Source organism: Sinocyclocheilus rhinocerous, unplaced genomic scaffold, assembly GCF_001515625.1.
Source record: "Sinocyclocheilus rhinocerous isolate Xijiao unplaced genomic scaffold, SAMN03320098_v1.1 scaffold837, whole genome shotgun sequence".
Lineage (NCBI taxonomy): Eukaryota > Metazoa > Chordata > Actinopteri > Cypriniformes > Cyprinidae > Sinocyclocheilus > Sinocyclocheilus rhinocerous.
In genome coordinates, this window is record NW_015650219.1 from 612,223 (window position 1) to 623,747 (window position 11,525).

General features: G+C 37.9%; 1 protein-coding gene across 1 annotated transcript in view; it reads right to left on the reverse strand.

Annotated features, from left to right (window-relative positions):
- LOC107711551 (collagen alpha-6(IV) chain-like) overlaps positions 1–11,525 on the reverse strand; it is a 129,368-nt gene that overhangs the window by 25,701 nt on the left and 92,142 nt on the right. Inside the window, exons 9-24 of the mRNA XM_016516539.1 lie at positions 9,283–9,360; positions 9,159–9,194; positions 8,794–8,835; positions 6,147–6,233; positions 4,158–4,211; positions 3,998–4,060; positions 3,772–3,816; positions 3,636–3,689; positions 3,484–3,544; positions 3,190–3,300; positions 2,835–2,984; positions 2,590–2,679; positions 2,322–2,479; positions 1,846–2,025; positions 1,496–1,679; positions 645–695 (exon numbers count right to left, since the gene is read on the reverse strand). Coding sequence (XP_016372025.1) covers positions 645–695; positions 1,496–1,679; positions 1,846–2,025; positions 2,322–2,479; positions 2,590–2,679; positions 2,835–2,984; positions 3,190–3,300; positions 3,484–3,544; positions 3,636–3,689; positions 3,772–3,816; positions 3,998–4,060; positions 4,158–4,211; positions 6,147–6,233; positions 8,794–8,835; positions 9,159–9,194; positions 9,283–9,360 — 1,444 coding nt within the window. The remainder of the gene's footprint in view (positions 1–644; positions 696–1,495; positions 1,680–1,845; positions 2,026–2,321; positions 2,480–2,589; positions 2,680–2,834; positions 2,985–3,189; positions 3,301–3,483; positions 3,545–3,635; positions 3,690–3,771; positions 3,817–3,997; positions 4,061–4,157; positions 4,212–6,146; positions 6,234–8,793; positions 8,836–9,158; positions 9,195–9,282; positions 9,361–11,525) is intronic.

An 11,525-nucleotide genomic window follows, 5' to 3' on the forward strand; every position in this document is an offset into this window, starting at 1 on the left:
AGACATTGAGGGGGGCTAGTTCCCCCAATAATTAGAAATCGCTAAACCCTTTTCTCAAATATTGCCAATTCGAGAGAGAGAGAGAGATGAAAGATGCGTGTATGCGCGTCTGTGCGTTTCTCTTTTTAGAGTGAGTTTACTTAAAAAACAGCGATTTTATCCTCTCGTTGCTGGAAAATATAATGTAGCGATTCAGTATTTAAACTGTTATTAATAAAAGTCGTGGGGCAGCGTTGACAAGTTTCTTTTCTCCTGGATGTGTGAGCTGCGCGATCTCCGATATATATATGTGTGTGTCAGTAAGCAGCGCATTAATATAGAACGGTAATTAAAGGCTCTAATGCACACCAGTATAGGTGTGTGTATTGTAGGAGCTAGACGACGTATGATGACGTGTGACGGCATAGTAGTGGTGTCCCAATTCTTAGGGGAATATTTTCACCCCTACGGGAAGGGGAAGGGGTATAAAATAGAATTGGGATTGGGCCTAACTGGAGACATCTCAAGCTATAGGGAAGTCATAATGAAGGTCAAGTATGGCCAGGTTTGGTGGACACTCTACAGTTAAGCTGTCTGATACAGTCAGGCCATTGGAAAATGTTGATTTATTTTGTACTGCTGCAGCTCTGGGCTTCACATCTCACCTCCCTCTTCCAAAGAGGCATCATTAAGCCCCGCCTGCCCACAGCTGTCACCTAGTCAGACAACATGCAAGGGCAAGAGAGATTGCAAGAGAAGCTGTCAATCAATCGGTTGAAGAATCAGTTCATTCGGGCAGCATCAATAAGAAATCAAATGCATTAGCATGAAAATGTTTGTACCTTTAGTAGAGAATTAAAAAGCTCAAAAATTCCAGCATATTTGGTTAAAGCAGTGCAAATAAAGAAATCAAAAGGGGAACATGTGCATGGCTGTGTCAATGCCATTCCATTACTAAGAGAGAGAGATGGAGAGCATGCAGAGAAGTGAAAGGATTTGGTGATTCAGACATGGATGTTAAGACTTGTTATGATTTAATTGCACCTGCTCAATTTCTCTCTGAATGCAATGGCTTGCAAATAGGTCAAAAGTTCTGTTAGCACAGGCAAAATATAAAGATTCATTTGCACACCCATTCACTCTGACACACGTCCAAAGCTTGTTAAGATGAGGTATAGCAACCTCTAAACTGAATCTCTTTCAGCCCAGCTCATCTTATTCTGTTTAATATTGTACTGTAAACTCACAAAACAAGTTTAATATGCTAAGTGGGCCTCTTGAGGAGATTGAGAAGGCTTGGATTGACAAAATACTACCTTCATTTGTGTACATACAATTCACTGTATATGAATATGAGTTGTTTAAAAAAAATTATCATATACATTATATGCGAGATTATTAATCTGTAATAATAACTTAGAAATAATATCACATAGTCTGTATTTTTTTATATAATTAAATATTTTAGACTGTGTACTTATTGTTAAAGTTTTACTGAGGTGTTTCTTCTACTTACCTGGAGAACCTGGAGGTCCAGGTGTGCCAGGAAAACCATTGAATCCAGGATCACCTTGTGACCCTTTGAACCCAGCTACACCAGGATAGCCAATACCAGGTTCACCCCTGTCACCAGGACGACCTTTGGACCCTGGAATACCAGGAAAACCTTTATCTCCAGTCACCCCAAAACCAGGCTCCCCCTGAAAGAAAGAACTTAGAAATTTAAAGATCTCACTGGTTGAAAGCCAGAATCAGAATGACTACAAGCAATAAGAACCACACGTCTTCTTTGGCAGTAACTACAGAGCTTATAAAATGAAATGACAGTAAGAAAAAGGAAAATTAGGAAAAGGAAAAATTACTCACAGGTGGGCCTGGTTGTCCAGGGAAGCCAGGAGATCCATCCCTTCCGGAGTTGCCGCTTGCTCCAAGTGGTCCAGGAGGACCTTGTTGACCCATATCACCTTTTTGTCCTCTGCCTCCTGGGAAGAAAGTATTACCTTTCTCTCCTTTACGCCCTCTAAAGCCTCTATCACCTGCACGACCCTAAAACAAAAAGCAAAGCAAGACCTATAATTTTAAACAATTTCGGAAGTTACCTGATGATCCCAATGTTTCTCAAGGATCAATAAGACAATATGGTATTCAATGCATTGCACCTGACTTCTAAAGAAACAACAAAACCTTTAACCTTGGCAGTGAACTTTTGTGATTTATATTGCTCCACTCTCACTACCAAGTTGCTACCTCTCCATGTAACATCATTCAGTACCCCCCCCCCAAAAACATCAAGGCATTGGCCCAATTGATCCAAGCTAATGTTTTAATAATTAATATCTTACATCAAAGCCCTGTGGACCTCGGGGTCCTGGGAAGCCTGGATCACCAATTTCTCCCTTCGCACCATTGAGGCCTGTAATACCCAGGGGCCCTGGAGGCCCTTGAGGTCCCTGTGCACCAATCGTTCCTCCACCCAAACAGTTGCAGTCACCATTTTCTCCTGCAAGGGCACAGAGTCAAGTAGGAAAGAAGTCTAAGCGTGACATTCAACTTAATTGTCTAAATTAAACCATATACTTCTCATTTCAGTTCTACAACAAAGTGCCTTACCTTTAAACCCTTTAAAGCCTCTGTCTCCAGGAAGTCCTCTCGGACCAAGCTGACCTGGAAAACCAGGTTGTCCAGCGGAGAACTGGTTTGCTAGACAGAAAGATAAAATAAGAAAAGTGGCAACCTGCAGCTGCTACCCCAAGGATCTACTTCTGTTTGATGTGACCCACAAAAATTACTTTCTTGGTGGGATCTAATTTGTCAAATTCTTAAGTTTCATGAAATCATCTTCTGCAAAGGCTTACGTGTACTGCCCGGTGGCCCAGGGAGACCTGGAGGTCCAGAAAGGCCCTGATTTCCAGGAAGACCTTCAGGACCATAAGAATTCCGACCTCGGTTTCCCCTCTGTCCTTTGGGTCCACGACTACCGGGGAACCCAGGGATGCCTGGACGACCTGAATAGAAAACCAAGAGTCATTTTTGAGGGGAGGACATAGATTCTAGGACATAGATATTTGTTTCTATGTACCATGTGCTCTCCAGTCTAATGTGTTGACCGTGGCTTCTTGTTACTAAAGCAATACTGTAGATCATACTCTTCAACAAGCTGTATGATTTGAGCCATAAAGCCTTAAAATGCAAAAGTTTTTCCACTAGTACCTGTGAGAAAAGCAGGCGCTCCAGGAGAACCAGGCTGACCAGGAAACCCTGGAAAACCCGTATCTCCAGTTATCCCCGGATAACCAGGAAAGCCAGGATCACCTGGAGGACCTAAGCACAAGTAAATTGAACAATCTCTGAAGACTGTACATCAGCATACATACGAGTGACCATGTGCATGAGAGATTAGAAGAAGCAATTACCACATATAAGATCACGAAAGTGTATAAAAATAAAAAAATTCGTAAAAATGAATGCAACCTCTATGAATGAAATAATGGTGATTCCTGATACCTTTAATTCCAACTTCTGGTTCCACAATCGGCCCAGGTGGACCTGGGTCTCCCCTGTCACCCTAAAAATATATTTACAGTACAATATGCTATTGTGTAACATATATCTGTTTTGAAATATATATTTGTGTTTTTCCTGTTCTCTGTTCTTACTATTGGGCCAGAAAAACCTGGTTGTCCCAGAAAACCCTGAGTCCCAGGGAAGCCCTACAGAGGAGACAGAAGATGATTGGTATCTAGTTAAAATATAAGAGGAAAACTGTTTAAAGTAAAGCGTTTCATATCTTACTTTTATCCCAGGAAGGCCAGGCGAACCGTTCAGAGCAGGTGGACCCTGCCATGTCGAACAATACAGAAGAAGAAATTCAATTTTGATTTGAAACTAATAAAATATAAATGTAAAATGTATACTTAATGTTCTAATACAGTATAAACAAACAAAAGAAGATGTGTAAAATCTTCTGAAATGTTGTACCCTATGGTGAATCACAAAATGTAGCAGTAACATCCCCTACCCTTAAGCCTGGCAAGCCCAGGATTCCCTTTTCTCCAGTTTCACCTCTATACCCAAATGGGCCCTATATATGCATAAGAAATGAAGAAATGTGAATGTCAGTTTCAAACAACAACATATCAAACATGAATTGGGGTAACAAGCTGTCTTTGATTACTCACTGGTGGTCCTGATCTCCCTGGAAAACCTGGAGTACCATCATAGCCTTTATCACCCTGAGGAAGAAAGAGAGAGAGAAAGAGAAGGAAGAAGACTGAGAATTCATAATGTCACTTTGTGTTTAAAAAAAACAAAACAATTGTGACTGGGCTGGGGATTAAGTAGATTTTACACCTGAAAATCAACTGAGCTTTGAAGGTATTTAAACTTTAAACATTTTTTCTCCATATTTTAGTATTTTATTGTAAAAAATGGCATATAAATGTTAATCAGTATGTGAAGAATATGTACTGTGAATGCAGAAAAGATGAAAATTCAATGATACTGATATTTCTATGGTGAAGAAATATTACACAATATTTAATACAATATGCAGCAATTTATTATTGTACACAAATCTATGCATGAAATCTACAGATTTCAATTCAGTTGAACGTCCTGTGTTGTGATTTGGGCTCCAAATGAAACAAACAAGAATCTTAAATTTTAACAAAAAAACTTTAAAGTTTCAAAACTTTAAGTTCGGTGAGTTTTTTTTTTTTTTTGAAAAGTCTCTTATGTTTACCAAGACTGCATTTATTTGTTCGAAAATACAATAAAAACAGTACTGTGACATACAGTATTATACCAAATAACTGCTTTCTATTTTGTTTGGTGCTTAAGAAACATTTTGTATCGTTATGAATGCAGAAAACAGTTGAGCAGCTTAACATACTATTAATTAAAAATCTGCTTTGTGGAAACTGTGATAATGTTTTCAGGATTGTTTGATGAACAGAACGTTCAATAGAACAGAAATGGTTTGAAATAGAAATCTTTTGTAACATTATAAATGTCATTGTTGTCATTTGAGATCGAATAATTCATCCTTGCTGAATAAAAGTATTTATTAAAAAAAGTTTTAATAGTGTAAATCATTAAATGGAAGTATACAGTTTCAAAAAACTAATTTAACACTTGAACCAACAACTTTCACACAAATGTATTACTTTTTATTAAAACAAGATATTATCTACCATTATCTACATTAGATGATTAGTGATATTTATACATTTGTAAGCGCTGCTGAAGTGTCCCTTTAGGGCCACTGTAAATATGCACACATAATTTAAGCATTTTTGGAACATGTGAATGAAATCACCAACAAATATGAAGACTTTACGGACACCAGCCTCAATGTTCACCACAGGGTGACGTATGGCATGTATACATCAAGCACAAAGTGGATGTCACCCTCCTGGATAGCAGGTCTGGGGTACAAGGGGACAAAGAAACTGTAGAAAAGATTTTGAGGAGGACGGTGTCGATTGACTTCATCCTAGGTTTAGATCCTCACAGCTGCATTTTCCTCACAAACCTTAGTTCCCTTGTCTCCTTTTGGAAAGCCAACAAGCTCCACCACTCCATTGACCAGTGGGCGGCCTGGGTCACCGGGCGAGCCCACATCTCCCTGGACACGGTAACCAAGGAAGAGAGATTTTTTTTTATATGGGACAAGATGAGGTGTGATGGGGAGGCTGTTTGGAGACGGTAGCGGCGGAGCATGTTGAAGAGGTGGCATGTGGTAAGTTTTTTGCATTTTGAAGAAGGACGTTAAAAGGACTGTGACCACTGCCAGAGCAGCGTGGAGATCAGGGTGAGGAGGAGATGAATGGACATAGGCAGAATAAAGGAGCTCTGGTAAAGAACCACATATTTAACACAATAGATGTGCCTTTATCTCTCCCCATTCAATCATTATTCAACTAACCATCCCCCCTCTATTAACTGTCAGGGTTTCTATGATGTGTATTCAGAAAACATTCTCATAATAAAGGTGTTTACAAATGTGAGTCCCAATTGATAAACTGTCAGAATGTTCCAGACCATTTTCCCTGGAGCGATGATGTGGCTCAGTGCCCTCTAATGCTCCTCTCTCCCCCACCATCCACACCCTCTCACCCTGGCAGTGCCTCTCCCTGGGTTGGCATCACCGCTCCCCTGTGTGTTACCTTCTCTCCTTTGTAGATAGTGCTTATTGCTGGTGCGTTAAACTGAACGGCCGGACTGCCCCTGAGTCCCGCTGGACCAACATCCCCCTGAGATCCACAACACAGACATTTGACACATTAGAGTTCAGGATTTTATCAGAGAGAGAGAGAGAGAGAGAGAGGGAGAGGGAGAGGGAGAGAGAAAGAGTCTTGGTCAGGTTCAGAAAAAGCTAATGGAAAAAAGGGAAAGTGCAAGAGTAAGAAGAGAAAGAGAGAGAGAGAGAGAGAGAGAGAGAGAGAGAGAGTGTTAAGATAAAAGGAAAAGGACTGAAAACAAAGGGTAGTGAAAGAGTGTGAGAACAACAAGGCAGAAGAAACACTGCAGAAATCAGATTCTTATCAGTATTTTTGTCTTATTTTCCAGTAAAAATGTCCCAACATTCTTAATATTTATCCTGTTTATATTTCTCACCCCATTAGCAAGTTTTGTTTTGTGTAAGAAAAATGAACGCAATTCAAGACAACTTCTCTGAAAAGTCTTCATCTGATGCAATATTGCTTTTAAATTTAGTGTATGTGAAATACCCATTTCATTGTTTGATGAATGAAGTTTTCTGCATTTTCTCATGTTGCCTTTTATTTTTAATTTTATTTGAGGACATTTGACATATTGAAGTGTTTGAAGAAAAGGTTTCAGTTGTGTCACAGCAATGAACCATAATTTGCTATTTGCTGGTCAGTAGTCAGGTTTAAAATTTCATTCCAGAAAGCATTTTAATTCTATGAAACATGTAGTAGTGCAGAATGAGTCATCAGCCTTTTTGGTCATTTTTCCCCAAAAGAGAAAGACTGTAAATGCGTACTGTATATCTGCTTTAATTTTACCGTCAATGTTTAGAGTACACAAGCATATAGATGGTGCCAAAGCTAACACACATGGACTAAAGGCCACAAAATTTGATGGGATCTTTATTTACATTTTTTACTGGAAAACAAGACAAACATAAAGAGAGTGCTTTTTACAGAGAATAAACAGGAAAGAAGTAATAGAGAATGAAAGGTGAAATGAAAAGTGAGAGCAGCAGGACTAAGGGCTCCTTTTGTAATATTTACTGCTACAAATGCATGCATATTATTGCTGCCACTGCTTTATTTTGAATTTATTTCATAGATTTATCTGACAAGTTCAATGAATTGAATATAGAACTAGCTGGTCCTTGTTTTCTCTTGAGTTCTGTGGGTTAAGTGTCCCAACCAAAGGAAACAAAGGCACACAGAAGATTGGAGCAGGTGATTCCAACACCAGCACAAACCACTCAAAAACAGCAAAATGAATAGCAGCTCAGAGACTTCACGCGCAGTATGAGTGGCTTTACAAGGTATACGGACACTGTCGGGAGTGTTCTGTACACCTATGAAATCTGTGAACTGCCATTTAAAAGCAGAGGAAAATACATTCCAAATTGTAGTGTTACCATGCTTATTAGTAAGATTCAACAGCATTTACCACATTGAACATACCATAAGGATACATTCCTTTACAGGAAAAGGCTTTTATGTGTAGTGTGTGCTGAGATGAGTGGAAACATACTGCAGATGGGTTCAAACATAAATGGAACAAGATAGGCATGCTGGGAGTACAGAACTATTTTGGAGAAAGGGAAGACAAGAAGAAAATCTAGAGTGAGACGATATAGGGTAAGATGATAAGAATGAAAGAGTGATGTAGTGTTATTGTGCAAGGCAAAAGCAGTATAATTGTAATATCCTTTCCTTAGCTAGCTTGTTATTAATCAGACTCCTAGCAGACTAAAACACTATTTGAACTGAATGTTACACTATAACCATTCTCTGAGTGTGCCAGTCTCTTTAAAGAGTTTTTTTCTTTTTTCTTTTTTACAGATATATGAAAAAAACATTCAATACTTGAAAATATAGATTGTAGGACCCCATGAAATCAAAATGAGAGTTTTGGGGCTTTAAGTCCATGTCTTTTAGCTTCCAGGCCATCTATATGCTAAGTGTAATCCTAAATATTCACAAATAAGCATTTGGATTTACAGTCTTTCTCTTCCAGGAAAGAAAGCAAAGATATTGATAATACATCTTGCACAACACAGACTTCTGTCCAGTTTAATGCTCTTTAGAATAAGAATGCCTCTCTCCTGCAACCAACCAGCAAGTACAAAATAACGGTTAATGACTGAGACATAATTAAAGTCAAATTAAAATACAAAGGGACAAGCCATTTGATATATCCTGCCAAGACTTTCTGTTTCAATAGGAAAAATGTCATAATAAAAATGTCAAATAGGAAAAATGTCATAAGACAGAAAACTTTGGTCATCAAAAAATTTCTTGGGGTCTTTAAGATCAGAGACACTCAGAGAAGTGTTTGTTTTCAACCACCAACAAACACATGCAATACACCTTCAGTAGAGAGGAAAAAATGCTCTCATTAAGACAATCAAACAAACACGAGCAAACACCCAGGACTCAGCTAAAGATCTATATCTAAAATGCATCTTAAGTGTTTATGCAACAAATATGTTGACAGTATTGGATGAAATTAGGCTATTATCTGAACCTAATGACACTAATGGTGAAAACTAAAAGCAGTTGTGTGTGGAGGAATGCTTAGTAGTTTGTAAGCTGATGAAACCCATACCTTTTCTCCTGGCTCTCCTTTGTATCCTTGACCTGGACTTCCCTGTAGAATAAGCAGAGACATTCATCAAACCTTTATGTATGGCTATTTCAGCCATTCTCGAGTCAGAGATCACTTTTACTAAAGGACATTTATACTTAACAATTGACACTTCAGGAGCTACAGTTTAAAGCAGACAATTATAATACTTAATGCATCTGTAATGATTGCACTATTTACTTTCATTCCAAAGCAAGTGCTAGTGCTCAGAAGTACATACTGTATATGTTTACATACTGCCTGACAGGAGGAAGACGTTTTAAACATGATAGGATTATGCAACGTAAACTATGCTATTTCAAAACTGTTCCCTTAGCTGAACTTACTGGAGGTCCAGGAGGACCAGGTGGACCAGGCACACCCTGTGGAGGGAGAGAACAGTGAAATTACAGTCTGTAGAGAGATGGTCTTTGTAGACAGTCTAGATAGATATATAGATTTAATACATACAGTAAATCCATCTGGACCTCTGGGCCCCACTGGACCTGAAAATCCCATTGGACCTGGGGGGCCTTCGATGAAAAAATTCTAAGGATTTTACAAATAATTTTTGGTTACAAAAAGACAACATTTGGTTTTTAGTACTTAAAGTTGAACATAAAATCAAAATCCCAAATAGGAAATAAGTGAAGGGAGACCAAGGTAGATTTCCCAGAGCTTTCCTTTAAAGGGCACCTATTATGCAAAATTTACTTTTACATGTTGTTTGAACATAAATGTGTGTTGGCAGTGTGTGTACACAACCACACTATAATGATAAAAATCCACTCCTTTTTTAATCCCCATAAATCATAAGCAGTGTCTCAGAACAAGCCGTTTGCAGAATCTGTCAAATGTGACGTCGCATTTCACATGCCCCGCCCACGACTGTTGACGGACACTGTCGTATTAGAAATGTCTTCTTATTAAAGCTATAGAAGGTATTCAGTCCAGAGCAGTGAAGTAATTTTCTGTTTTTATTTTATTGTTTGGGTCATATTCACAGCGTAGACAGCATGATAAGTAATGTATATTACGCTGCTGTCACTTAATACACAGATCTAATATAATAAACATGCAATTTCTTTCCCAGCTGTTTGCGTTCACAGACATAACAGACTGTGTTCTTGTAACTTATGTGTTTTTAATATGAAAATGACATGATAAGACATGTAAGAGAACTTAGTTTAGTGCTCACATGCCGTGTGACAGCCGCTTTCTGTGTGCATGCTTCGAATCAAAATAATCAAAAGCAAACAGATGATTTGTTTTGGCAGAGTATCTGAGGTACGAGCTGTAAAGGCACAGCCCTATTCTGGAAAAGGGGGCGGGGAGCAGCAGCTCATTTGCATGCACGAAAAACAGCGTGTTTCTGCTTCTACGTAAAATAGGCATTTTCAAAATGATATAATAAATGATCTGTGGGTTATTTTGAGCTGAAACTTCGCAGACACATTCTGGGGACACCTGAGACTTATATTACATCTTGTAAAAAGGGGCATAATAGGTCCCCTTTAAAATAATGTCTTTTATTACAACTTTTTGGAATTTTTGAATTCCTTTTTAAAGGATAGCTTACCAAAAGATTAATATTCTGTCATCATTAATTTAGTTTGAAACATTGTTTGCTTGACATTCCTTCATGGAACACAAAAGGAGAAGCTTTGAATAATGTGCCTACTTTTTTAATTACATTTTTAAATAGTCATCACCAGACCATTTATCATACTTTTTTTGGTGTTTTTTTTATTTTGAAGCTCAAATCCCTTAGTCCTTATTTATTAAACATAACAGTGAATAAACAAGAAATTCATTTATAGAGAACACCTCTTTTTAACACTATCAAAATGTTATTAATGTTAACATAATGTTAATGTTCATCTCAGACCTCCTTTGTACGGTGCCTGTAAGGTGACATGTTCGGTTCACTTAGTTTTGTCGTGGCCACGACTCGTGGGAACGTGATAATATGTCGTGGCCACGAGATATTAATTTGAGGGAACGTCATATTAACTCATGGGAACGTGATCTTATGTCGTGGCCACGAGATCATTTTGTAGAGGTAACAACATCCTTATGTTGTGGCCTCGAGATGCTATGTTGAGGGAACAACATCCATTTCCCGTGGCCACGACTTCTTATGTTGAGGGAACGACATATTTTTCTCGTGGCCACGAGTTTAATGCGTAAACAAACCTGCGTGACCATAGCAACCCGGGATTATCAAAAATAGATAAAACATTTTTATTAACATTAAACAATTAATTTAATAGGCTATTTGTATATTATTATTGTTATTATTACATTAACTTAATAGGGCTATATTTTTATATTTATTGTTATATATGCTTATTTCCCCTTTCAATTTGTGTATTGCTTTACCTAGTTAACGTTTTGTATAATTATGATAGCATTTGCTAGCCTACCATATATTTTGCAAATAAACGCCTGAAAATTATGCCAATAAAGTTTTGACTTTATGATTGCATTTATGCCCATGTGTGATGATAAATGAGCGTGTTGTGTTTTCATTTACAAATGAAACTATGTGAATGATTAATTCCTCAACTAAACACTATAGTAGGCCTATTTATAATTATGGTCTATTAATTAGCTGAAATAAAATGAAATATATGTTAAATTTAAACTGCATTCCAGCAAAAATTCCAGTCAGCATAATCAAAGCTTTATTGGCATGTCGAGCATTTACAGTA